General features: G+C 42.0%; 1 protein-coding gene across 5 annotated transcripts in view; it reads left to right on the plus strand.

Annotated features, from left to right (window-relative positions):
• Positions 1-27825, plus strand: part of TET3 (tet methylcytosine dioxygenase 3) — a 68693-nt gene that overhangs the window by 22756 nt on the left and 18112 nt on the right. For 4 of the 5 annotated variants that reach the window (XM_072148820.1, XM_072148822.1, XM_072148821.1 and 1 more), the window contains 4 exons: positions 6952-9382; positions 24274-24364; positions 24542-24635; positions 26009-26217. In XM_072148820.1, the coding sequence (XP_072004921.1) occupies positions 6952-9382; positions 24274-24364; positions 24542-24635; positions 26009-26217 (2825 nt within the window). Of the gene's footprint in view, positions 1-3151; positions 3716-6951; positions 9383-24273; positions 24365-24541; positions 24636-26008; positions 26218-27825 lie in introns of those variants that run through there. The other variant, XM_072148824.1, reaches the window with a different exon arrangement.

The following is a 27825-nucleotide window of genomic DNA, read 5'->3' on the forward strand; positions in this document are numbered from 1 at the left end:
TAATCTTGTGCTTCTTTTCCTTTCTCTGTTTCCGTGCTTCACAACTCCAAGCTGTGGCTGAATCTGGTACTTGTCCTTTTATTCTGGGCTGATGAATTCTGCCCATGTGTTGTACAGGAGCACGTGCACTTGTATGACAACACAATAGTCCCCGCCCTCTTCCGAGCCTCCCGATGATCCAAAGTGCGTAATCTTAATAGTTCACATCTCTCGCTTGTGTGCCGAGTCCCCTGGTCTAGAAGCGGGGCTAAATATACACTGAATGTTTTCTGGACCGGCTAATTCTTCCATAATCCTTTTAATTGTCTTGACTTAAAATATAATTTTGTTCATTTATTTTGACATTAGATAATTCATTTGAGTTATGTTACATGGAGCAATGTTTATGATATCACACAATTGTATTTCATGCCAGTGTCATCACTCAAGGGTTATAGTCGTTTCCAATGGGACATAACAAATCCCCATTTGCACAACCGAGTCTGTAAGGAACGTCTAATAAGTGCACGAGTGTGATCACAACATGGATTGAAAATGATACATGTGCAGTAGAGAGTGGACAAAGCCTAAAGCGTAGGGAGTTTTTTTTTTTTTTTGCTATGCTTTGTAGAAAAGGAATGTCACATTTCAAGCGTATTTTACCTTTATTCCGAGCTGCCCTTAAAAACTGGAAAGACTCGTCCAGTCAATCTCACATTTTAAGATACAGTGGTATATGAGAAAATTTGACCCGTAACTTTTCTTTTTTGTGTATATACATGTCATGTTTACATTGACTATTGTCGAGAGGTTGGACCCTGCCAAGGATGCACCGAAGAAATACAGCTTTTACCTTTTCCCCCACTGGTTTCTTTCTAGAAATGTAGCATGACCTAAAGGCCTTCCTAGTAAATGTCCACCCATGTAATTGATTGGCTCCCATCACTTTCCTATAGAATCAAATTAGGTCTCAATTATGTTAATGATTCTAGATGGGGTACACCATTGACATTGGTAAAGAACATGGACATGGCCAACATGATTCAACAACCCTTTTAATTGTATTATTAAATCTATTATTGTTTTCAGCTTTGGCGTCTGTGGTGCGTTTGACAAATGCGTCTTCGATATGGCTGTTCTTTTTGATTTTTTTCGGTTTTGAACAAAGCATGTGCAACATCCCCCACCAGGGCTTGGCCTTTTCTTGGGGCCTGAAAGGCAGCCGGGGCCCAGAATACCGGAGTGGCTGGCGATTGCGGCCTAGGCACGCTGTTGTCACGGTGCTTGGTATGGGGACTGGAGGGCTGTCTTACACACTGGCAGGTCTCCAGCAGGTGGTGTGTGCAAGAAATTAGATGAGGGAGAGGCTGTGGTACTGATTCTTCCTGGGGCAGCCCTTAGAGTCTGTAGTATGTGTCCCTGGTAGATGGATGGGGCGCCCTTGATGGTGATACAGCCGTAGCAGGGACCAGACATAGGCAATGTTGTGCATAAAAGTAACTTACAGTTCTTTATTCGAACAAACCGCAGCAACAAGCCAAACGATTCTGTACAAAGGCAGATTACTGGAGTGATCTTGGAGAGGAGCCTCAGGAGTTGGGTCACCAGCCTGGATGCAGGTGCAGGCTGGGATGTAGCTGTGTCCAATGTAGGAAGCTGCAGCTTTGTCCTGTTTGTCCTGTGTCACTCTGTGTAAAGTTGCTGAGGCCTAGGAGCTCCTCATGTGGTGAGAGCTGGGCCTAAGAGATCTGCTCTCTAGGAGAGCTGGCCTGAAGAGCGATAACTCCTCCCCTGACTAAGGGTTTAGTTAATCCCTGGTCAGGTGATCTCCTTCTCCAATCACACTCCAGTTCACAATTAAGTGCATTGAGGCATATAATTGGATGATAACAAGAAATAATATTAACCCTTGCCTATCCAGGCAGTATCTACCGCTGCACAATTACCTCTGAATGTACTAAATGGTACAAGGGGCTTATTCGCAACTACTCCTCTGCCATGCGCATTGGCAGGGGTGTTGCACCATGATTCATGGCCATGATTTCTTGTTGGTTCATCCAAGGTCTTTCATATATCTTTATACCCAACCCGCTTCACTTCACTGGGTATTTACTAATTTGTTGATCATTGAAATGTGTAGACGTAGACCCAAATAACTAAATAAATCAAAACGTTTCCATATCAATAATCTCTTTATCCTTAAAAGTTTGGTTTTATCTTGTTAAATCTTCTACACTCCTGTTAATGTGGTCATGGATTTTGCTGGTCGTAGTAGATAATACTTTTGTTGAGAAATAAAGATTTAAAAAATTTGTCAGTACTTTTTAAGGTAACCCTAATACTAGTTCTTTTCATCAAACCTGATGATCAACGCAGAAAACTAGTTTTCCCGAAAGCTCATCATCATATATACTCGACCTCGAAAAGGTATCTCCTGATTTCTTCAATCTTCTGCTCTCTATGCCTAACATGGTACATGTCTACACTACTTTGTTGAGAACTCTTTACACTGCTTTGGGTATATGCTGGTTTCTGTGCCCATTTGACCAGCATAATGTAATGAATTATGCTGTACTTTTATTGGTCATGTGAAAATTGGATTTAAGATGTGTTGGATACTTGCTGTTCTACAGGTCATTGAGTTCTTGAAATACTCTTCAGTCTCCATCATTCGAATGGTTCACCAGGGTGCATGTGTGACCACCACTCCATTGTAACTCCTCCTCCTTGTGGTCATGCACTGTGGAGGAATAGTACACTCAGGATTTTGGTCCTAATGGTTTGTTGGGGGCACTGAACATTTATTTTTCACCTATCCTGATCATAAAAGGTGAGAGAACACCCCTTTTTAACTGGTTATATAATGAACTTAAATTTCTTTGAGTGACGATGGGTGATGATCTTTGTAAAGACCTTTGTCCTTACCTCCTGGAATTTGATCTTTTCTAAACTAGCAACCCAATTTGAAATGACATGGAATGAGAATCTGTAATCCGCCGTTGTAGAGAAGCCATCTAATTACGGCAGTACCATAGTAGGAAAGTATGGTCTTTTGCGCTACGTAAGCTGTGCCCAGCCTCTGATTGGCAGACCGCCTTACGCAGCCGTGGAAGTGTGGACTCCGCTTTATCTGTCAGTGCTTTCCCGATTACATCATACCGGGAGATTGGGACTAAGAGCAGGAAAAGAATGGGAGCGCTCTCTGCCTTTCCCGCCTGCCCTATGCCGGGGAGAAGTGAAACTCAATACCGAAAGCCAACGGTTTTGGGAGAGCGGAGAAAAATAGCTTTCCTTTTCCCGCTAGCGAGCGTAGAGATAAAGTAAATGCAGTATTACTCTGTTTCTATAAATGAACGGAGTCAATCGACGGGGCCATCGGGGCGACCCAGAATGCTGCATTTGATTCTGCTGCCATATAGCCGTATTCCATGGAGAGAAGTAGCGCCTGTCTGTTTTGTAGCGACCATTCTCTCGGTAGTTTGCAGCAGAGCGAGCCTGTGTGCTGTATGCAGAATGTACGTGTGCTGTTTGACAGGGCTAATGGCCCCTACAGCTGTTAGGAGGGGGGAGGGTGAGGTGTGTGTAGGCTGAATCTATAAGCCGCTTCCTGCTCACCACTTCTACTCTCACGTCCTTTAAAGCCCCAGGACTTCTCTTCCTTCTTATGCTTCCTCATTTTTACAGTTTCTGTTTTTCTTTCTTTTAATTTTTATTTACAACCGGATCCTTTTTAAATGTAAGTGTCTTCTCATTGTTCATTATTTTACAACTCCTCGATTTCCAGGAGCTTATCGAGCTGTTTACGTTTTTTTTCTCATCTTGGTTTAGCATATTATGATTATTGTGTGAAAGGGTTAAAGTAAAGGTTTATGACGCCGACTATCATGTGCTGTGAATGTGTGACCTTAGATACGTTGGACTGCAATAGATCCTTAGGGGATTTGGTGGCTCTTTTGTCGAGAAGGTATTTATCATGGCTGGTCATTGCTCCATCTTTTGCTATAGATGATGTTGATTGTGTTTTGAAAAGGATCTGTAATCTTAAATGTCATGTATATGTCCGTATAGGTTATAGCTTGGTCCTCGTGTTGTTACAGTATGATTGCATTCAATATTCAGCATTATCCCAACCCCCCCCCCCTCCCCATCTTTTCTTTCCCTCCATTTGCACGAAGGGTCCACAAAATATGTATTTTTATTTATATTTTATGTCTGTATTGTACATCCAGAGTGCAATCCTGAAGAATACAATCTTTGTAGGATATATATTGTATAGGATTGTATTGTGATGTGCATTATATGTATAGTGAATGGTTCCTGGGGCACAATGCAGAACTGTTTCACTGTTTCACTGATACAGGAGAAGGTTGCTTGGAGGATGTTTTAGGAGATTCGGCGTTGGTACAAGCCTGGATTTCATTGTGCTCCTCTGCAGCAGACAAAGAGGCAGCAAGTGATGGCTGGTGTGGGATTTTATTGGTTGGAAAGCCGGGCTCTGTAGCAGAAAAAGACGTCCTTCTTAACCCTGTGCAGTTTCAGAAATGGACAACTCTTATATTTCTGCTACTATATAGGAGATTCCAGTAATGAATTTCAAGTCTGAACAACATTTTTTGTAAAACCCATTTTGCCACAATGAAATAAAAATTTTAAAAATAAAACCTATAACAGTTACAAGCCTTTTTTATTGTTTTTTTTTTAATTTAAATGGATTTTAATGTGGATTGACCATTGTTCGTTCATCCATGGGATCCCTCATATAAAACCTTAGCAAATTTTTGGCAATCATACTGTCCAAGCAGGGAGTCCATTTTAAAAAACTGATGTCATAAGTAGCAAATTATCAGCTGTATCCTTGTACTTTCAGTTGACCATGGTGAAATTTTGTAAGGGAATTCAGCCATTGACCATCGTAAAATTTGGTGTCTCAGTAACTAGATGATGCAGTATGTTGAGTACCTTCAAGGGCTGCATCCAATGAGCATCTTTCAGTGGTGATCCAATGAGCATCTTTCAGTGGTGATCCAATGAGCATCTTTCAAGGTCAATGTATCTGTTCATCCAATTCCCACCTCTTTTAAGGACCAGGGACATTTAGCTTGGGCATTTAAACCATCCACTCACAAAAACTTGCTTCCACACCTTATTTATGGCAGGAAAATTCTCCTTTTTGTGTTTATACAGTATATCTAAAGTGGCCACACATTGTACATGAATTATCTATGATTGAAAGACACACTTTTTATTGGCTGTTTATAGTCATGCAAGCCAGCCATGCACTATATTTATTTTTACTGGATTAGGCTACATTCAAATGAAGTTTGCCCGCTGTACCGTAGTATGGCGGGCATACATCGGCGCTGCGGAGAGGAGCTGGGGATGAGCAGAGCTCACCACCGCCCCTCCATAGGAATATACAGCGCACGGCGCCGTATTACGTAGTGAGATAGGACATGTCCTATCTTTCTATGGAGCAGTACGGTGCCGCACGTGTGCTGCACCGTACTGTCCGGTACAGTGCCGTGAGCCCATAGAAGTGTATGGGGGACGGATATACACATTTATATACATTGGCCGTATATATACATCCCCCATACGATCGTGTGAATGTAGCCTTAATGTTCTTTTCAGGAATTGCCTATATAATGGCTGACCGTACTATATACGCTAAAGTTCGAGTGACATCTACTTTAATTGGTCAACTAAAACGGTTATGTAATAAATCAAATGACCATTTTGATTAAATTTGTCTTGAGTTAGTAGCGGCAGCTGACATACCACAGTCTGTCACAGTCCTGGTACACCAAATACTTGATCACAGTGAACCTCTAATATGCCAGTCTACACCAGCATTATAAGCTGTTCCAAATGGATCCTCTCCACCAGCAACATTACAGCTGTCCTTTTTAGACAATCCTTTGCTTTTCAGTATTACAATGGATAGATAGAGATATCTTGTATCACCACAAGCAGCTGGCTATACCCTTGGAATCCCGTGAAGGTTTGACCACAAGCTTTAGCTCTAATTCGTTCTACTACATGAACGCTTGGCTTCATATAGAGTTGTGTTTGAGTGTATCATGTGACTTTCTTTTCTTGACCAAATCCGGACAGTACAAATTGTTAGTATTTTTGGTATTAGAAATTCTAAACTTGTCCAATGTAAAATTTTGGTAAAATTTTATTGGATATGGTTAAATTGACCATCACTTGGAAGTGTTTACCTGTGCTAGGGCATTTGGGCTTTTACTGGGATCATCCCGACTCCATGAGCAACTTCTGGAGTAAAAGTAAACTTTTTGTATGTACAGTAGAAGCTTCAATGGAAGATCTGTATGTTCTCTAAGATGAATCCCATCTTCATACATCTTTTAGACATGTACTTTTGGTTATTGGTCATTGTTTTACTGGAAATAAGTAAATAAAATTTTGTGGGTTATTGCAAAATCCAAACCGCCACTTTGTGTAGGTTGGAGGCACCTTTTAATATGTTATATTGGGAATGTGCAATGCATGTATATTAGTTGATGGATATGGCAGATACTAGTTACTTACACATCTGTAATACTAGTACATTTTGCTGTCGCATACGATTTTTGTATTGACATGTAGTGGCCCGGATGTGGGAACACAAAAACTGAATGATATGTAGCCTTGGTGGAATGTCCACATAATGAACAGCTGAACGGGTTTAACATTTTTCCTTTTCATATCATGAGTTATATGACTGAGCAAATTCAGTTTTGTGACTAATAGCTGAACTGAAAGTTTGCATCACCCAACTGTGATATGTGAGCCTGTTGGGTGATGCTGTAGAAAATTTTCTTTGGTAACGTTGTGCCACAGTTTTATGCAACATTATCTTGGTTTTTATATTTGGACAGGTACTGGGAATAGGTTATAAGGTAACTGTTATGGATATTTAAAAAATGTTTAAAATATAATATTTTTTTTTTTTTTGTCTTTCCCCAGAATTGTTCAGAAAATATTTTAGTTGATGGACCCAAAACAGACCAAATGGAAACGGGGCCCATTGACAATGGAAGGGTGACTCAAGCATGTAACCAAGTCCTGCTGAATAAGGGATGTGAAGATTTAGGAAACAGGCTATTAATGGAAGCAGATAGTTGGTTACGCAATACTCCTATTCCACAGGATTCTGGTGAAAAAATCAATTGGGAAAATCCACACATCCGCAATCATCATCATCATCATCATCAACATCATCATGCTGCTGCTAACAACTCCAATATAGAAGATGCCAAAAACCTAGTAGCATTCTCTGCTGTAGCCGAGGCCATGTCCTATGGGTTACCAGCATCAGGGACTCCATCTACGGTTTCAATGCAGTTGTATGAAAAGTTCAATTATGAGACAAAGAGAGAAAGCTCTAGCGTTCCAGAAAAGAAACTTCCACCTTGCCCAGAAGATCTTAACACTCTAAAAACTGCTCTACAACTTGCCAAAAATGGCATGAAACCTCCTAATTGTAACTGTGATGGACCCGAATGTCCTGATTACTTGGAATGGCTTGAGAACAAAATTAAATCTGCTGTTAAGGGTCGCCAAGATGGCTCCAGCAACAATCTTAGTCAGGTCAGTAGGGAGTTGGTGCAAAAGAACTACTCTAAAGAACAGATTGCAAAATGTCCATCAGACTCCCTTCCCTTTTCTCAGAATACATGGAGCATTGCAAAAGAGAAAAATATAAGTCTGCAAACTGCAATTGCCATTGAAGCGCTTACTCAATTATCTTCTGCACTTCCACAAACAAACAAGGATTGCCCCAACGGCCCATCGCAGGCACCTTTATCTTCCCATGAACGCTTAACCCATTTTCCATCTGCAAAAAGTGACCAGGGTCAGTTATTACCAATGTCATGCAATCAGCAATCCCAGAACTACACTGGTAATAATGCACTTCCAATGTCTCAACCTTCCAGACAAACATCTTGGAATCAAAACAAACCCCCTAGTTATCAAGAAGGACAATACATTCCAGAAAAACTATCTCACGCGACTCCTATGCTGTACAATGAGGTATCCACTCCACAAAAGTCAGAATTTCTGCAGCAATGGGTTCAAGGAACAGATCAACAAAAAACGCCATCGGATCCCATGACTGGGTTGAAGCAGTTACTTGGGAGTGCAGATGATTATATTAAGCCTATATTCAAGGGACCCGAGTCTATAACCCCCAAAGTAAAAAAGGCAAAATCAAATTCTGTAAAAAAAGAAACGCCAACTTCTGAATATTACAAAATGTCCCCAGATCAGCAGTTATCTCATCTATTCCCAGATTCCGATTTTCATAGGAATACACAAGCTGCTTTACAGCAACATCTTCACCATAAACGCAACCTCTTCATAGATTCCAATGCTGCACAGGAGGGTTCACAGGAACATCCAAACTGGTGGGTGCCAAACTCACAAAAGGTCCCAAAGACCATAGATAAACCAGTAAAGGAGAGGAAAAAGAGAGGGCAATCTCCATCACAAAAACAAACTGAGCCGAAAATAAAAGTCCCCCGTAAACCAGTACAGATTAAAAAACCCAAACAAAAAGAAGGCCAGGCTCTCTTCTTGCCAGTGAGCCAAATTAAAATAGACGAATTATGCCAATCTCGGCAAGAAGAGAGTCAACTACATGAAAAAGTTGAGCAGTCTCTTCCCAGTGTTAAATCAATGGTGCCTGGGCTACAGATTAGCCTTGATAACCGATTTGCGTTAAACACTCAGGAAATGCGCACTGTAAATCAGTCTGTTAATGGGCAGGGCAATAGCGGGTCACTCGGTATTCCTCAAACCAATAGTTTTGGTCCAAAAAATACAAATCTCATGCCTCCTGTAGAAGACTCCAGCTCTAGCTCTGGACAGAGTGACTCGGTCAGTAACCAAACCAACGTAGGTCAGTCTTCTGTACAAAATGATTTAATCGATGACAAATTTGAAGATTTGATAAGGCAATTTGAAGCAGAATTTGGTGATGACTTCCCACTTCCTGTGGTGTCTACTCAAAATGGAGCAAGTCCTGCAAAACCAGCAACATCCTTAGAGCCACAGGCCAAACTCCCTTTCCCTCCTCAACCCCAGCCGGCTGAAAACTCTACCATGCCCATGGGACAAGAAATGTCTCAGAATTTTGAAAGTTTGTTCTCCTCCAAATCCCCAAAACAGGTCAAAATTGAGTCTTCTGGTGCTATTACAGTGGTATCTACCACGTGCTTCTACTCAGAGGAAAATCAACAAAATGGTACTCCTACAAAAAGCGAACAGCCTTTTAATCCCTCACTTAGTGGGTTTTTGGAATCTCCATTAAATTATTTAACTTCTCCGACCAAGAGTTTATTGGACACTCCAGCTAAAAGTGCTCAAGCTGATTTCCCAACATGCAACTGTGTGGGTAAGTGCAATGTTTTATTTACATGTAAAGGTTAAAATGCAATGTCTACGATGCAAAATAATAACTTTTCTACACATTTGTTGCATTTTGGTAATTTATTTTTCTACAGTAAGCCTCGGCAGTTGTGGCTGTAACCGTTATGACCACAGATGAAGCACCCAGATAGCTAAATGGATAGGGATCTCTGTTACTTTGAGGCATAAGGGCTCCACATTTACATAACTAGGTCAGACTGACACCCTATGGACTAGCCAGCTCGATTTGTACCCCATAACGAACCCTGCTACCCAACAAGGTCCATGGACTAACATATATATATATATATATATATATATATATGTATGTATATATGTATGTGTATATATATATATATATATATATATATATATATATATATATATATATATATATATGTATATGTATATATATAATTAATATCATTACCTACATATATATCTCAAACCTAGGGTCTCAGAAGTTATGTGCCCAAGGTGAATACAACACTGACGTCTACTCTCCCGAACACTATTACATTGACCAGTGTTTCAGTCATTGTAAACCAAACACATTTACATGTTGGTGTATGCATCCTCGATCCATTCTTGTTGTCAGCTGGTACGCTGCAATTCCTATGCATGAGCGGTAGCAGCAGTACTGTGCTGGCAATGAGTAAGCCTAAACCAATGGTGTGCATTAACAGATGGAGCCCTGAGGGGCTCTGGTGATGTCGTTCAGGATCACTAGCATTATTTTTTTTGTGTGTGAAAACTAGGCAACAGGAAACTACTATAAGAATGGATCTTTACCGAGGATATACACACCAACATGTAAGTGTATTTGGTTTACGATGGCTGATTCTGTTGGTAGATTTCCTATTAAGCTTTTTACATACAGCACTTTTGGTGCACAATGGGTAAAAAGTTGACACAACTTAGGGAATTTCATTTAAAATAGTACTTGATAATCCCTGCCAAGACATGGGTCCGATTCCCCTTTTGCACATTTTTGAGGAATATTTGGAATATGACCAGCTGATCTATTGTGAATGGATGCTACATGGAAACTTCTTGAAGCACAAGTTTCCAAATTTAACAAGCTACATTTCCCTGTGAGAAAAATACTTTGAGTTTCGCACACCACAGTGGACTGAAGTTTTTCTATTTTTTATTTATAGAGCAGCATTAATTCCAGGGTACTAGACATTCACATACTTGTTTTCGTCCTTATGGAATGTAAGTATAACAGCCAAAAAGGTTGAAGGAGGAACCTGCACATTAGGGGTAGATGCACAATCTATATAGAGGGGTAGATGCAAATGTATAGTGGCTGCTTTGAGGAGACCAATCCCGCGAATACATTCCCCCCCCCCCTTCCCTTTTTAAAGTGTTTGCATTTTTGACGTGTGTATATACCCCAAGACATTGGTTCAGCTAATCTGTGTTCTATGTATAATCCCTGGTATAGTGAAGGATGCTGGATCCACAAATAGAGGAACGGCACCAATGGTATTTAAAAACAAAAGATATAAAGAGGTGCTGTAAAGGGCCCATGTCTTAAAAAATGCAATTTTTATGCATAATCCATACAATAAGTAGTACAAAAATGGGACAAACAAAAATATAAAAACTATTTAGAAACTGCTGACGCAGAGCACAACAAGCCCCGGTGACCCGTATACCCAGGGTGTATCTCTTCCCCCACACACAATTTGATGCCCAGGTTTTCAATGTAAAGCATATACATTTAGGCTGCTGGATTACCTGTGTGTGTGGGGAGGGGGCTTGAAAGGGGTATGATGGGATGTCGGGAGACAGGAAATCCCTCCACTTATACGGACTTCTCACACTTTGGACATCCTTCCTCCATAAATGGAGATGACAGCTAGAGGAAGTACAGGACTGGGGTTCAATGACGGGAGCAAAATAGGTAAGGGCAGCTCATTGCCTTAAGATGAGGTGGGGGATACCATAGCTCCTCAAGGTGGATCCCTTCGATGAGCATGACCTACCCCATCTTTTTTATATCATAGGAACTTGGATCCCATTAATAAATAAGGCTGAATTCACGTGTATGCCACCTTTAGGAGACCCTCTAATCAGCATGTTCTCCCCTAATGTGTGTGAACCTTACAATGTAAAAGCAATTCAGCAATTCTAATACAAATACAATGGGCCCCCACAAAACATGGAAAACACTGCCCATTCCTTTGCTCTATTTAAGGAACTGTAGCTCTTAATATTCCCTCTCTACTCGCAACAGAGGAAATCCCCACCCAGACCCTCTAAGCAATACTAAACAACAATACCGCATTATACGGATATTCTGGAATGTCGGTCACGGCCACAAGTGTGTGAGAAAACCTTCAGCTGTAGCGGTATGGTCACTTAATAAATAGATGGTTATGGCGTGAAGCGAGAGGTAAGATCAAATAAATTACAGATTTCACAAACGGTTAACATTCTACATTCCTGAAGTTCAAGATAAACAATCGACTTGTCCCTCTGTATAACGGTAGTCAGGAAACTATCCACGGGTTAATTCCCGCTACTCTTGCGTATCAGTAAAGGCGTCCTGGTTGCTTAGGAACAGCCACCGCCTCTTTACCACATGTATTTGTCAACTGTGCTCCAAGGGTGAACAGCTGGGCGGCGACGGCATACCACAAGCCAACCGGAATACTCTTCCCTTTTGCGCTAGAGACGCATTATAATAAGACATCAAGGTCACTTTAGGATTATTATCCGATGTTCCTCAAGATTTTGTTGGCCAGTTTATGGCGCTGCCCTCCGTTCATGATGATCTCTTCATGATGTTCCCGGGTTTTGGTGCAGAAGACCACCACGTGTACTGATTAAAATTTAACCATGGATTTTGGCCGACTGGCAGTAGCTGTTGTGCAGATTACTAAAAGTTTCAGTTCTCTTCTTTGGCCATGTTTTCAGACTACAACGCTAGGAATCTAAACAATGTCAAGAATGCATTCATGTGCAATGTCTTGCTAACTTCCATGCAACATTTTTTGTCTTAAAACGGGCATTTTCATATCCTATCCATCAGGAATCCTAGGAACCAGAAGGCTTTAGCTGTACTTGTTGGGGTATTTCAATGATATTTGTACAGAAATTCTTCAACAAAGTACTTTAAAGTAATATAGCTTATGCTGCATGCACGCAGACATAATTTTGGTCCATCTGCTATCCGTTGATTTTACAGATTTTCCTATTTGGATCTATGAGTAAGCTGTCTGTCCGTGTCACAACATTCAGGTCAGGTCTGTGTAGTCTGTTTTCTTATATCTATGTGTGCGTGGACTTCGTATGCCAATGACAAGGGTCAGGAAGTAAGAGTTCTCCTTACAGAGACTTTGCTAATTAAGGTTGACTAACAAACGTGTGGAGCATCAATGGCTGTAAGTCCTCCCACACCTTTAAGGCAAGCTTAATTGGAAAACTCTTACTTCCTGGCTCTAGTCGCCTGTTACCCCGTCAAACCAGTTTCCTACACTGTACTGAAGAAACCTAACCAGGTCCAAACAGTGCTGTCTACAGTTGGGAGTCTGTTCCTTCTGGAATAGATGTACTAGTCTGGTTTTAATCCCACATGATGCCTTGTAAGTCATACTTGGTGTTAAAGGGGCTGTCTATCATGGTAGTAAAATAGGCATTGTTTTCCTTTTCCCGCCCTGGAAAACATAATTGCATATATGCCAATGACACATGGGCCTTGGAATAGTTTTTTGAGGCCAAGGAAATCCTACAGTGTAGCCTAGATCTGTTCCATGCTTCCCATGTCTCTTTACTAGAAGGAGACTTGCATGATAAAGGACATAGAAAGCAACAGTGATTGAAAGGTGGAAGCCATAAAGTCCTTCCTGATGGCTGATAAAGGCACAGTGTTGCCACCTCGAAACTAACATTATTGATGTTAGTTTAAAACCACTTTTTCAAAAGGTTTAAATCTCAAAAACTAGTCTGTGTAACCAATACGTAACTGGTAGTTCTCTCTACACTTCACATAAATATGTAAAGAAGCTGAGTTTCCATTGGGCTCCAAGGATTCTTGGCCATGTTTACATTTATTATAGATTCTAGCTAGAATCCTTGATGGCACCCAAAGGACCACAGTGTAAGTCACTTTGCTCTTCTGTTCCTTAATGGTTTGGTATTGTGGTTTGTATTGTGTCTGCAGCATGCAACCATGATGCAGATGTGAACAAAGCCAAAGGTGAACCAAGTACTATAGATAGACTAAAGAGCTTAAAGGACATCTACCACCAGGATGAAGGTCTGGCTGCAAATAAACCTGAAGGGCTCCAGCCTCCATAGGTGTTTATGGAGCCTGAAGCCCCTCGGTTCACTTGCATACAGTCTTTCATACAGGTGGTAGATGTCCTTTAAGTCAAAACGAAAATCTAAATCTCTCAGCTACTCTTACTCAGTTTGTTCCAATTATACAGGTGTATTAAGGTAAAAAAAAATGCAGACCATATTGGTGCTGCATTTACCAGACTGAGCATTGGCCTGAGACATGAATTCCTAAGTTTTGAGAGTGCCAAGTCCCACTATCTTGTGCTTTACAACTGAATTTATGCCCATGTGAATTAAGGCCAATAAAGCCACTTCTTTACACCTGACAAACAGTATAAGGAGTAGAGCACTAATTTTATATCTTTGACTCTGTGACTTTGTGGCGTATACGGGAGTATGCTGTATTAGTGGCTCCTCCATATTTTGTATGTTACATTTTCCATCTTTCCTGGATATTTTATTATTTATTTCTGTATACTTCTTTACACCTGCCAATGACTTGCCGTATATATGCTCAAGTATAAGCCAAAGCACCTAATTTTACCACAAAATATTGGAAAAACGTATTGATTTGAGTAGAAGACTAGGGTAGGAAATGCCTTGGTCACAGCCTCCCCCCAGTAATGAAATGCCCTGGTTTGTTTCTCTATTACTTGTTTCCTTAAAATAGTCCAGTAGTCCATCCATCTGGTTTTCTTGAAGGGAAATTTTCAAAGCTATTTTTTTTTAAACAGAAACAAAGGTCTGGTTTTGTTTTAATTAAAATCTCTATGCCAAAAACAAGAACTTTCTGACCTTGGTCAATGGCCTCTCACCCAGCTGAACCAGTTCCCTAGGTTGTACTGGGGAGAGCCAACCAGGTACAGTTGGGAGTCTGTTCCTTCTAGAATAGATATGCAGGATTGGTTTAATCCCACATCATGTTTTTAGACTTCTTGTAGGTCATACTTGGTGTTAAGGGGGCTGCCTTACAAGGTAGCAATTACACCTTGAAAAACGTATTTGCATTCTTCCCAAAAACAAGAACCCTACTGGTGATTATGTGGTGCCTCCATAGTAGCTGGATGCAAATGATAGAAATACGGAAGATGTTGCTTCTGGAAGAGTTAAGAATTTTATTATCGGTCAAGGGCCATGCCATCAGTCAACAACTGATAAGGATTTGTCAGCTGCACTAAACTAGGGTGAACATACCAGCACACACACACAGTAGGTGGCAAGCAAGCCATGGTCCAGTGGTTCCACACTAAATCTTACAAGACTGCCTTCTGTTGTAGTAGTATGATGAGAGGTCAGGTCAGTTTGTGGTGGCCTCCAGATAGCATTTTGAAGGTTCTGTTACTGTTTTGCATGGTGAAGTAGGTGGAAGACTCGGATATTTTAAGCGATTAAATAAGCCTCAATATTTGATAGGAAGGGGTTGGATGCCCAACATCTCTACCAGTCAGATGCATGTTCCAGTCTCTTCACTGCTCCCCAAGCACAGCGTCATATATAATATATTGCTGGCGCTTGGTATTGTAGATTATGCCTTTTTATCTTTTAATAGAACCGAACGACAACTGGTCATGTGACAAATAGACATTATGGCAAAGGCCTGGAAACCAACGATCACCGGTGTACAGTGGCTTTATGCAGCTGAATGTTGGATCGCCACTGACCGTAGTGGACTATATGCCTGTTCCAGGCTGTAGCCTGGGGCTTATGGCAACCCAAATCACCCACCAACTTTCATACTGCCCTAGAGAATGAACCTCAAGCCCATAAATCCTCAGCACCCAACATGCATGTATACAATAACCCTTCGAGTGCCTTTAGACGGTCCTTAAACTGCATAACTTAGTGGACAGAAGGCACCTCCCCTCCTTCAAGAAGAAGCTTGGGTCTGGTGGGCAGTGAATGAAAAATTATGAGGTGCCCACAGTTTTAAAGCCCAGGGCCATGGTTTGCTGCTCAGATATTGGTCATTTATACTAAGCATAAGCCATCAATAATGCAATCCTATTTACGGTTTTGATTTTCACATGCCAAATATAGATGTTAGGCCTCAGGCACACAAACTACGGCCTGGGTGTAGCCTACAGCTGGGTGCAGGAGAAAGAAAGGGTTAGCACTCCTTTCCCATCTCTTTCCATTAAAAGCTGAGCGGTGCGTTCAGACCATGTGTGCTAACCGCACTGTGACTGGATACATAGCCATCACTGGCCCCCATCCATTCATGTGCATGAGGCCTAAGTCGTGCCCATCTATAGGAGCACTGATGTTTTGCTTGGTCAGGCACCATGCACAGGTTTCCATTCTGTGAATAACTTTAGACATCTGTTGATTTATTTTGACAAATCCACGAAACCCGTAAAGAATAAACTCAAATGTGTGATGATGCGTCATATTAGTACAGAAATTAGTATATTCAGTACAATGGAGAATATGATCACTTTTCCCCAGTGTAATATGGTGCAAACGTCATCAAACATGCCCACACGTTACGTTATTTATGTATCCCCCTCACTAGTTTCTAAATGTAAAGATGAAATGTTCCTACAATGCAGGTGACACTTCAGTTCTTTTCAGGAATATTTTAAAAGAAATCTACCGCCAAAATCAATTATGATAAATCAGGGACAATTACTCACAGATCCAGGCAACGTATTTGTTATCCATGGCCTCTTTCCTTCTAAAATCAACTTTTAGAAGTATGCTAATGAGCCAGAGCAGCTATGTGGCGGTTACCAGATGCTCTCCCTGTTGTACATGAAAAGTTTGTTACACTGTGCAGTTGCATTATTACACCCCCCTCCCCCCCCCCATTCCACTGTAGGCTCACTCCTGCCAAGATCACTGTAAGATGAGGGAGTAGGGTAGTGCAGAGGGAGCAGGGGTGATGGTGAGACCCGCTCCTGCACAGTGAAGCAGTCTGTGTTGTTACAGCACCACACCCCAGAGCCCCTCTGGCTCCTTAGTATAATTTTAAAAGTTGATTTTAGACGGAAGGAGGGCATGGATAACAAAATATGATAACCTACAGTTACGGGGCTTAGATCAATGAGTAAGTGTCCCTAGTTTGTCATGCTGGATTTTGATGATAAACTACAGATATTAAGACTTACCTTGCAGCTATAAAGATGTGTGTCATATAACTTCAGTGCCTACAAGGTCAGTGGAAACCAGACCTCTGGAAGCCTTTCTTCTGGTTATTACCTGTGAAGCAATGGAGTGTAACAAATAGTAAAAAATCAGCAGGAAGAGGCTGGAAGACAGAACATAGAGCAGCTAGAGAGGTTGAAAACAGGAGGATGTTGTTGTTGCTGCTCTTCCCCTCCCCCTTCTGTTAGTACCGACTACAGAGCAGTCTGTATCATGTTTCTGCTTGGTCTGAGTTGGGTTGGGATTCAATCACTGCTTCATCCTCTGCACACCCCTTTAGTGAGTGGCTATCTCCCCACACGTAGCCTATGTGATCTGCCCTCTCCACACAATCTCTTTTTCCCTTCAAGCTGCCATCTGTAACACCTAGAAAGCAGGGCACACCATGTGACAAGAACATACAGCAGGACAGACTATAAAGCAGAGAAATATTCAACAATATTTTGATATAATTAGAATGCAATAAAATTGCATATGTAGATGCAATGTTCTACTTAAGAACACCCGACTTACAGACGACCCGTAGTTACAAACGGACCTCTGGATGTTGGTAATTTACTGCATGTTAGTTCAAGGCTACAATGATCAGCTATAACAGGTATCACAGGTGTCTGCAATGCAACTTTTTAGTGTTAATCCTAGTTCTTACGACAATCCAAAAGTTTTAAAAACCAATTGTCACAGAGACCAAAAAAAGTTTGGCTGGGGTTATAATTATAAAATATACAGTTCCAACTTTCATACAAATTTAACTTAAGAACAGACCTACAGAACCAATCCTGTACGTAACCCGGGGACTGCCTGTATTTATAACTTTTAAAGTTATGGGGAACCGGACCCTTTGGTTTTAGACTCCTAAAATGTCAGAATATCTTCATGTAGCAGGGGTTCAGGCTCTGAAGCCTTTTACCTTGTATCAGTTATGGTATTTACAATATTTCAGAAGGAACACCCCCCCACCCCCACCTTCACCACCAATTTTCCTACCACTTCTAATGCACTGCACCGGCTCCTGTATCATTTATGCATTTATCTGATGTCACTGGGCGCACCCAATCACTGTCCCCAGTCATGACCTCCTCACTTACGTGGCTGACCTCAGTGGTGACATGTCATATGTTCAAAAGAAAATAAAAAATTATAAAAAATACTATTGGAGACTGGAGCAAGGGAACTCTGTGACTGGAGATTGGCCTCCTCTACTATTCTCCCTCCATATATTTTAACCTTGAACTTGAGCCTATGTTGCTATAAACGTCTGTATGAAGGGTGTGACCGTGCGTGTAAAACCATCCGTGACCAGATTTCTTCCCAGGAATGCTGCAGCACAGACATCTGCTCTATGTGAGACATTCTTCCAGCAGCCGAGGGGGGCCCATACGTAATATATCTGCATTGCCGCTTTCTCCTCTACAGTACCGTCTATCATTGTTATTAGCCCTGTCAAGGGAAAACACAAAATACCTTTTAGCTGCTATGATGTGGGGGGATGGTCGGAGAACTATATATAGCTCTTACGCCTCATGTCACATACATGCTTTTTGTAAAATAAAGTTTATTTTTGCCCATGCATAATCATGTCTTGTGATTTAGTTGTGCAGATATACACAGTAGCATAAAATGAGCTCAACAACAACAAGATGGCTTTGAAGACAATATTCCTACCACATAAAATATATAAGATTTATTAATATCTCATTCGAATGATCCCACGTCTGATGACATGCATAGGTATATACATTGGGCACATGGAGGAGCTCTGTTAGAAATGCACACAATATTTTCTTAATTATACAGAAAACACAACAGTGCAGAGCTTGTAGTCCCAATGTGGGACCTATTTACAAAGAGCGGAATAAAGAAGATAAGTTTTTTCCCTCTTTGGATCATACGTGGAAACATTCCTTGCCCAGAGAGTTGAGTGGACCTGATTTTCGGGTTTAGTGATTAGATTCGGTCAGCTGACCCGGACATATTGCTGGATTGGCGGCCAAACAGCCAATCGGACACATTGACACCCACAATCATTGTCATGACAAGTTGCTGGGGATGTCAATTTGCCGGAGTGGCTATTTGGCCGCCAATCTAGCAATATGTCTGGGTCTGGAGTCCAAACCAGAACTCAAACAACGGGTCTTCTCATTTGTACTGGGGAGTGCAAGGAATCTGCAGAATATCTGCTTTGTGGGAGCAGATCCTAATATGAATAAAACAAAACCTAGGTCTTTTTCTTTTTACATCAGGTTTGTGTTCCAGGATTCCCAGTAACTCTCATACAGTGTTCACACATTCAGGTTTTTTGAGGAAGTTTTTGAAGCCAAAAGCAGGTGTAGATCATAATAGCTGAGAAAGTATCATTTAGAAAAGCGGCTCCTCTTTTTTTTCACTCCACTCTTGGTTTGGACATCAATAACTGCATCAGCTTTAGGCTTAAAACCCATGAGCCCGTCTTACGCGACTAACTTGCATCAGACTTGCATCTCGTGCTTACCAGAACGTCCAGCCCAAACGCTCACATACCGGAACTGAACTGAAATGCAGAGTTCAGTTCCGGTCTGTGAGCGTTTGGGCCGGACGTTCCTATAAGTACGTGATTCAAGCATGTGGCTCCATGTAGCTCACTTTGTAGGCTTGTGGAATTTCCTGGACCAAACCTTGAATCGGTGAACTGAACAGACATGTTGGGGCAGATTTACTTACCCGGTCCATTCGCGATCCAGCGGCTCGTTCTCTGCGCTGGATTCGGGTCCGGCCAGGATTCATTAAGGTAGTTCCTCCGCCGTCCACCAGGTGGTGCTGCTGCGCTAAAGAGCATCGGAACGCACTGGAATACACCGAGCCGGGCTGAGTGAAGGTAAGTGCAATTTTCGCGACACATTTTTTTTTTAAAATGCAGCAGTTTTTCCGAATCCGCCGGGTTTTCGTTTGGCCACGCCCCCCGATTTGTCGTGTGTATGCCTGCGCCGATGCGCCACAATCCGATCGCGTGCGGCAAAATCCTGGGGCAATTCAGGGGAAATCGGCGCAAATCGGAAATATTTGGGTAACATATCGGGAAAACGCAAATCAGGCCCTTAGTAAATGACCCCCGTTGAGTTCAGTTCAGTGAATTGAGGTGCGGAAAATCCTGAAGTGGAATAACTGAGTTCGAGGGAATGAATTCCCTCAGTGGGGCACATTTACTAAGGGCCGTGCAGCAGTTTTCTGTCGGACTTTGCATGTTAATTTAGGTGCAAACTGCTTGCACAGGTGTTAAAGAAGTGTCTGCACCACATTTGTTTTGTGTCACGGCTGCACTATGCTTCATGCGACACAAATTTCTGCACTGAAGGGGGTGTTCCTGTGCTCAGTCGGACCGCATGCAAGATTTAACATTCAAAGTCCAACAGAATTTTGTCGCACGCCCCATGATAAAGCCGCAGCAAAAAAAAAAGCTGGTGCACTCTGTCGGAGCCAGATTCATGAAGAACGGGTGACAGAAATCCTGAATGTGGCGCCCCCTGCACACTACACAGGCAACTGCACATAGTACACACTGCACTATTCTTAGTAAGTGTACCCGGGCAGTCCCCGACTTAACCCCTTCCCGACGCGCGCCGTACTAGTACGGCGCGCGCCGGGTCCCGGCATATTGCAGCAAAGGCTCACCGGTAACACCCGCGATCGGTGCTAGCACCGATCGCGGGTGTTCTCACCACGATCGCCGCCGGCAATGCTGCCGGCGGCTTCAAAGAGATGGCGCCGCATGGGCGCCGCCATCTTGTTGTGGATCGCTGCTCCCCGATGATGTCACGGGGAGCGGCGATCCATCGCCATGGTAACCTCGGGTGTTCCGAATACCCGAGGCTACTTCGTTTTAACCCATGCATTACAATGTGCTAATTGCACATTGTAATGCATGGGGAGTAAAATCCACATATACTGCCATACTGTAGTATGGAAGTATATGATAGGATCGATCAGACTACCTAGGGTTAGAGTACCCTAGGGAGTCTGAAAAATAGTAAAAGTAAAAATAAAAAAAAGTTTAAAAAAACCTAAAAATTCAAATCGCCCCCCTTTCCCTAGAACTGATATAAAAATAAACAGTAAAAATCATAAACACATTAGGTATCGCCGCGTCCAAAAATGCCCGATATATCAAAATATGATAATGTTTTTTCACTATGTTTAACCCCGTAACGGAAAATAGCGGCCAAAGTCGAAAATGGCATTTTTTTGCCATTTTGAAAAATATAAAAAAATTAATAAAAAGTGATCAAAAGGTCGCACAGTCCCAAAAATTATAGTAATGAAAACGCCATAAAAATTCGCAAAAAATGACACTATCCACAGCTCCGTACACCAAAGTATGAAAAAGTTATTGGTCCCAGAAGATGGCAAAATAAAAAAAAAATATTTGGTACAGGAGGTTTTAATTTTTTTAAATGTATGAAAACATTATAAAACCTATACAAATTTGGTATCCACATGATCGTACCGACCCAAAGAATAAAGTAGACATGTCATTTGGGACGCAGAGTGAAAGCTGTAAAATCCAAGCCCACAAGAAAACGTCACAAATGTGGTTTTTCACCATTTTCACTGCATTTGGAATTTTTTTCCCTCTTCCCAGTACACGCCATAGAATATTAAATACCGTCACTATGAAGTGCAATTTGTTACGCAGAAAATAAGCCATTACACAGCTCTTTATGTGGAAAAATAAAAAAGTTATAGATTTTTGAAGTTGGTGAGTGAAAAATGGAAGTGAAAAAACTAAAAAAGGCCAAGTCGTTAAGGGGTTAAGGACACCCGACTTTTAGATGGAGGTCTCTGCCCACTGTGACTACTGGTGAAGTCTCTGGATGCTTTATATTAGTAACAGGCTGTAATGATCAGCAGTAAGGTGTCTGTAATGAAGCTTTATTGATGATCCTTGGTCCAAGTACAGCATTTAGAAAATCCAATTTTCGCAGGGACAACTGGAGCTACAATTATAAAATATACCTGTTCTGACTTGCATATAAATTTAATTTAAGAACAAAGCTAAAGAAGCAATCTTGTACGTAATCCGGGTACTGCCTGTAGTTCCTATGTGTAGTACTTTTTAGGAAGTCCAAATCAGTTCAGCATTTTAGCCTTGCAGTGCTAGAGTCCTGGGGTCAACATCTGCAAAGAGTTTATATGTTTTCTCTGTGTTTGCGTGGGTTTCCTCCGGGTCCTCTGGTTTCCTCCCACACTCCAGGTTGTTTAGAGTGTGAGCCCCATTGGGGACAAGGACTGATTTGGCAACCTCTGTGCAGCGCTGCGTAATCTGTGTGCAATATATAAATAAAATAATTATTATTATTCATACAGATCATAGTGAATGGTATTGACATAGTAAACGGACATCAGATCATGTAAGCAATCTCCGACATCTCAGCTATGCCACCACCGCCACCTTTGCTAAGCCATCAAAGCATAAAGTAATATGATCTAGGATGTGCACCTCAGCGCTCCATAGAGATCCAGCGCCTACAGAGAATTATAGGATTATTACAAGGACAGCATGCTCAGTAAACCCGGGATCAATAACTCATTAAGAAAGTTCAGCAGATTCCACAGAAACCAATCAATTTTGCATGGGAACACTCATGACCTTGGGAACAACTAACATATTGGGGCGGTAGCTAAAAATTTATGGGATTTCAAGTATTAAGAGGACAGAAGTGATCTTATAATGTACATTTAAAGAGGTAGTTTATCCCCTGATATTTATGATTACCTATAGTATACAAGACCTTCTGCTTTACTCTTATTACTATCCGCTCTGCTCACAACCATCTCCAGGACTTCTCCTGTGCTTCCCCCTTACTGCGGATCTCTCTATAAAACATGTTAGATTGTACCTACCTTCCAAACCTTAAAAAGTAACCTGAAAACATACAATACAAAATAACCCACCTCCCATACAGACTGCGAGCGTACAGACTGCAACCATTTTTGTGGCTGTGATCTGACTGCACAAATTGCCTCAAAATTTCTCACTGCACCACGGGCGGCCATGGCACAGAAGGTCCCATTCCTTCCTGCTTAGGTGGCGCGACTTAGCTTCCAGTGGAGAGGAGAGGGGTGAGTAGTGCCCCCACCTAGTAGTGTATTATAATATAGGCGCTTTGTGCAGCCACCCAGGGCCCATGACCTCCTGAAACAATTGGCAAGTTTGATACTGTCCTCTAGACATAATACTCTAGCCATGAAATCCTCAAGCTCTCAACACATTGGGGCACATTTACACATTTCCATCGGGTTCCCCGAATATTCCAATTTGCCCTGAATTGCACAGGGATTTTTGGTGCATGCGATCCGATTTTGCCGCATCAGCGCCGGCTTTCATGCGACACAAATCAGGGGGTGTGGCCGTCGGAAAACCTGACTGATTCGGACAAACCACGGAATTTAAAATTCAAATTGTGTCGCAAGACACGCACTCACATACACCGGGAAGAAGATGGTGAACTCCAGCGGACCTGTGGGAAACGACACATGCAGGAAATTGGAAGCACGATCTTAGTGAAACGCGACAGCTCCGAATCCTCGTAGGACAACGCACCTCGGGGATTGCGACGGGAAGGGTAAGTAAATGTGCTCCATTATACATTCAAGGGTCATTCCAAGGTCCACCAAAGCACCTTAAACTGCAGAACTAAAAGTGGCCGGAAAGGTCCGCCCTCCTTTCACAAGTACATTTTGTAAGTACATTTGTAATGGCTCACATTTTCCAGTCCATGGCCGTCTTAATCCGTACCGCACCCCAGCCCTTCTCCACTCGGCCGAAAACGTTTGTGTGCATGTAGTCTAAGACTAAGGTGATGCATGAATCTCTATGTGTTTCGTTTCCTCTAGCTACTCCTATGAATGGAATAACTGTAGCTGAAGATGAGTTGCAATGTCAAACACAAATGATATGTGGTTCTTCTGGGGTTCCAATTCTACTTTCTTATCCTGGAAGGACACATGGTTTGGGTGGGCTGCAGAATTTATGTGATTGATTACTCTGCAGTGGACCCAAAAGTGGGCATAAACCTACCAAAAAGACCTGGTTTTATAGCCTACAGTGCCCATCGTTTCGGTCCAGTACCCATTGTGAGGCCACCATTACCGCTGTTTGTGCTATTACACTAAGCTGACCATCTTTTCTGTCTATACATTATCTGCCATGAGAACTGGGGTACTGTTAAGACAGCATTAGTGAGGTGCAGCAAAGGAAACCATCTTCTGTGCCAGGCTCAAAGTGGAGGTGCTAGCACCTGGGGCAGAAGAGGAATATGTGGGCACTGTGGATAATATTGGTCCGCTTTTGTAATGGTTTAATGTTTTCTGGTGTTAGTGCAAATGCATTAAACTTGTGGTGCATCTACCGATGTTGCTAGTCTTGGAGGACTCCATTGTGATCATCCTACTGTTTCTTTCCAGAACAAATTAATGAGAAGGACGAAGGACCATATTACACTCACCTTGGATCCGGACCAACTGTACCATCAATTAGAGAATTAATGGAGGAAAGGTAACCCAATGTGACCTACAGGTCATTACTATTGACTTCTAAGTACTTGTTCTACCAATGCTTTTATGGGTTTCCACCCTAGTTTGCTCAAGTAAATTGGACAAGACCTCCTATTATTATTACGTTTTGTTATAATTATTATTATTATTTGTTTATGTATTCCTTCTTATTTTGCAGGTATGGAGAGAAAGGGAAAGCCATCCGCATTGAAAAAGTCATATATACAGGAAAAGAAGGGAAGAGCTCCAGGGGTTGTCCCATAGCAAAATGGGTAGGTGTTGGGGGGAAAAAAGACCTTCATGTTTGTGCTAAACCTCCAAATTCTTTACTTCAAGTTTTAATATATTTTGGACAAGTTCTAGTCAGTTCTTTGGATAATTGAGGAGTTTTACAATAAGGCATGCAGATGATTTCGTATTGAAAAAATTTGCACCAGATATTGAGTTTTTTCCAATAATGGAATTAGGTCTAGTGAATCAATGAAAACTAAAGATCAATATTCATGTATGGATTGAAGCAACCAATACATGGACTGAAGCAACCGATAGGATCAGTCAACCATAATTAGTATAAGGGGGCCCCAGGGCAGTGGTCAGGGAGGATCAGGATCAGGTAGTTGGATATTTCATCTGCCCCATCTTCAAGATGCGTAAAGGTGTCTAACGATGGTATGTACGAAAATGATTCAGTCAATTCTGTAAATTTTATGGCCAGCGATAGCTAGACTATGGACATAGCTTGACATTCTTGTTTTACCTAAAGACTACTTTCCACACCTTCGCCAAGGGGGGAAGCCATAGAACGTGCAAAGGTCGTAGTTTTGCATGTAGTGGGACCTCAGTGATATTGATAGCATATTGTAGTGTGGATCCTTTGTGGTTCATCTGGCCCTACCCCTGAATCATATCGGAGACCGAGATTTGTCTGGGCCCTAAGATGTAGGTAAATAGCAGTGCCACCTTAGACAAGTAGTCCTCAAGGCTTGCTGATGCCCCCTCTACCCCCTCTTGGTTTTTAGCTATAGTTTTATATAGGTAGATAAACCTTTCCACTTCCCTTTGCGATTACTCTACTTGTATTGATGTCTAAGCAAAGAGTCTAGTCAGCAGTTGTTGTGCGTCTGAGATATATTTATATGTCTATATCTGAGATCTTCCTCCCCTGAGTACCTCATGACATTGAGCGCCACCTTCATCCTCGCAGCTTTCTGATAGAGGATGCTGTTTCTCATTTGCAGGAAGCAGACAATCCTATGTAGGATAGAGTTGAACTGAGGACGTGCCTGTTTATAAAAATATTTATAGAACATAGCTCGGGGTGGGCAGACTCCGCACATATATTAGTCGTGCGTTACCCTTCTGGATGTTGCACATGCGCTTCCTTTCCGTATATTATATGCATATAGTGTGCCTGTAATAATTTCTATATATTTTTTCATTATGATAAGATCATTTAAATTAATAATATTTTATGTGCAAGTGTGGGAGTGGCTACATATTTGACTCATAGACCCCCCTCTTGAGCAAAACATTTCAAGATTAGACACCCCTTCTACCACAATATCTATCCAACCATTCCATTGGTTAGCTACTTAACCAAATAAATCTAAAAATGAACCATTCCTGTATTTTTTGTGCCTTTTAGGTCATCCGCCGGCAGAGTGAGGAAGAGAAGCTGCTGTGTCTGGTCCGCCACCGAGCTGGCCACCACTGCGAGAACGCTGTCATCATCATACTAATCATGGCTTGGGAGGGAATTCCTCGATCCTTGGGTGATAAGTTGTATGACACTATCTCAGAAACCATAACCAAATTCGGAAACCCAACATCTAGAAGATGTGGCTTGAACGATGAGTAAGTTCTTCAGGAGATGGTAATCTATTGATTGTATATTAAGATCATTGCGTAGTGAAGGGTAATGACCCTTACATTGTACGGCACCACCTAGTGTTTGAGGTGTATATAGTAGCAATGTTACAGGAAACCTACCACCACGGATCTACCTATTAACTCTGATGTAGAGTTGTATAGCCCTTTTTAGGGCTAATTCATTGGTGGCCCATAACTTTTGTAATTTGAATTCACGCCCCAGTAGCCTCTTGTGTTCCACCTACCCTGACATCTTCAGCACTCGTCTGAGAAGCTGGTTTCTGCGCACGCGTAAAACGCAGTCCACCAGCTGTGTGGTCTCGGCTCTAAAGCCAGAGCTATTGCGCATACACAGAACCCGGCTTCTCAGACAAGTGCGCAGAAAATTTCCTTTACATTTCTGTTCTATTCCTGATGTAAGCTATTTAGGCTAGAAGTGAGCAACATTTATTTATCCAAGGAACACATTGTCCATAACCAGCACCATATATGCACCAACAATTACAGCACAGCACAAAATGCCAACCCAGAAATTATAAATATCACAGTAGAGCCAGAAATAACACCTCCACTACCAAATACTACATTCAGAGCTGATAATAATAGTGCAGACCCCAGAGCACATAATAATAGTACTGGAGACCCCCAGAGCATAAAACTACTAATATTGGAGACACCCAGAGCAGACAAATACTGGAGACCCCCAAGGCAAATACGCCAAGAGCAGACGTACAATACTGGAGACCCCCAGAGCAGACAAATAATACTGGAAACCCTATAGAAGACATAACGAAAGACCCCAGAACATAAAACTAATAATACTGGAGACCCCATAGAAGACAATACTAGAGACCGCTAGAGCATAAAACTAATAATCCTGGAGACCCCAAAGCAGACAAACAAAGAAATAAATCCTTGGCTCTGTTTCTCCTCCCTACGCAAGACTGCAGCTTCTTCTCTTCTCCATGTGCCACTCTGTGTGCCGCGCTGGTTGTATGCGGCAGTATTAGGACCTGGAGCAGAACTGTGTCCAGGACAGTACAGCTGACAAGTACTTACCATTTCTAGATCCTCTCCTGCTCCTGGGGCCGCTCTGCTCTGGGTCCTGACCTCAATGCATACAACCGGTGTCAGGAGTCAGGGCAAAGAGTGGAGCGCGTGCGAGGGCCCGGGAGCAGCGAGAGCTTGTCTGCTGCACCCACTGCTACCCGGCCTCCTGCTTCCATCGGTTATGCTACATCAGTTATGGAAGTGCTCGTTGACTGTCATGAGGGTGTGGACTGCAACTCATGGTTTGACGGGCTTCATGTGGTCTGTTGGTGCAGCTTGTGCACCCCTGATTCCCTTTTTCAGGCGAATGTGGCTGGATTTTATGTAAATGCTCAGCAGTGAAGCTTCTTTGCTATAGATTAGAGGAATAAGGCATTGGGAAGGAATGTCCACATATCTCAACACTGCTTGAGCGACCAAGAAAACAGGACTTTAGAGTCAGTGACTATTTTGGTGGAGCTACAGTCGGAGGTTTGGCTTACCAACTACACAGCATGAAGAGGAAGCATAAAATTCAAATTGCTTATTTTTTATGCTCATAAC

Source organism: Engystomops pustulosus, chromosome 4, assembly GCF_040894005.1.
Source record: "Engystomops pustulosus chromosome 4, aEngPut4.maternal, whole genome shotgun sequence".
Classification (NCBI taxonomy): Eukaryota; Metazoa; Chordata; class Amphibia; order Anura; family Leptodactylidae; genus Engystomops; species Engystomops pustulosus.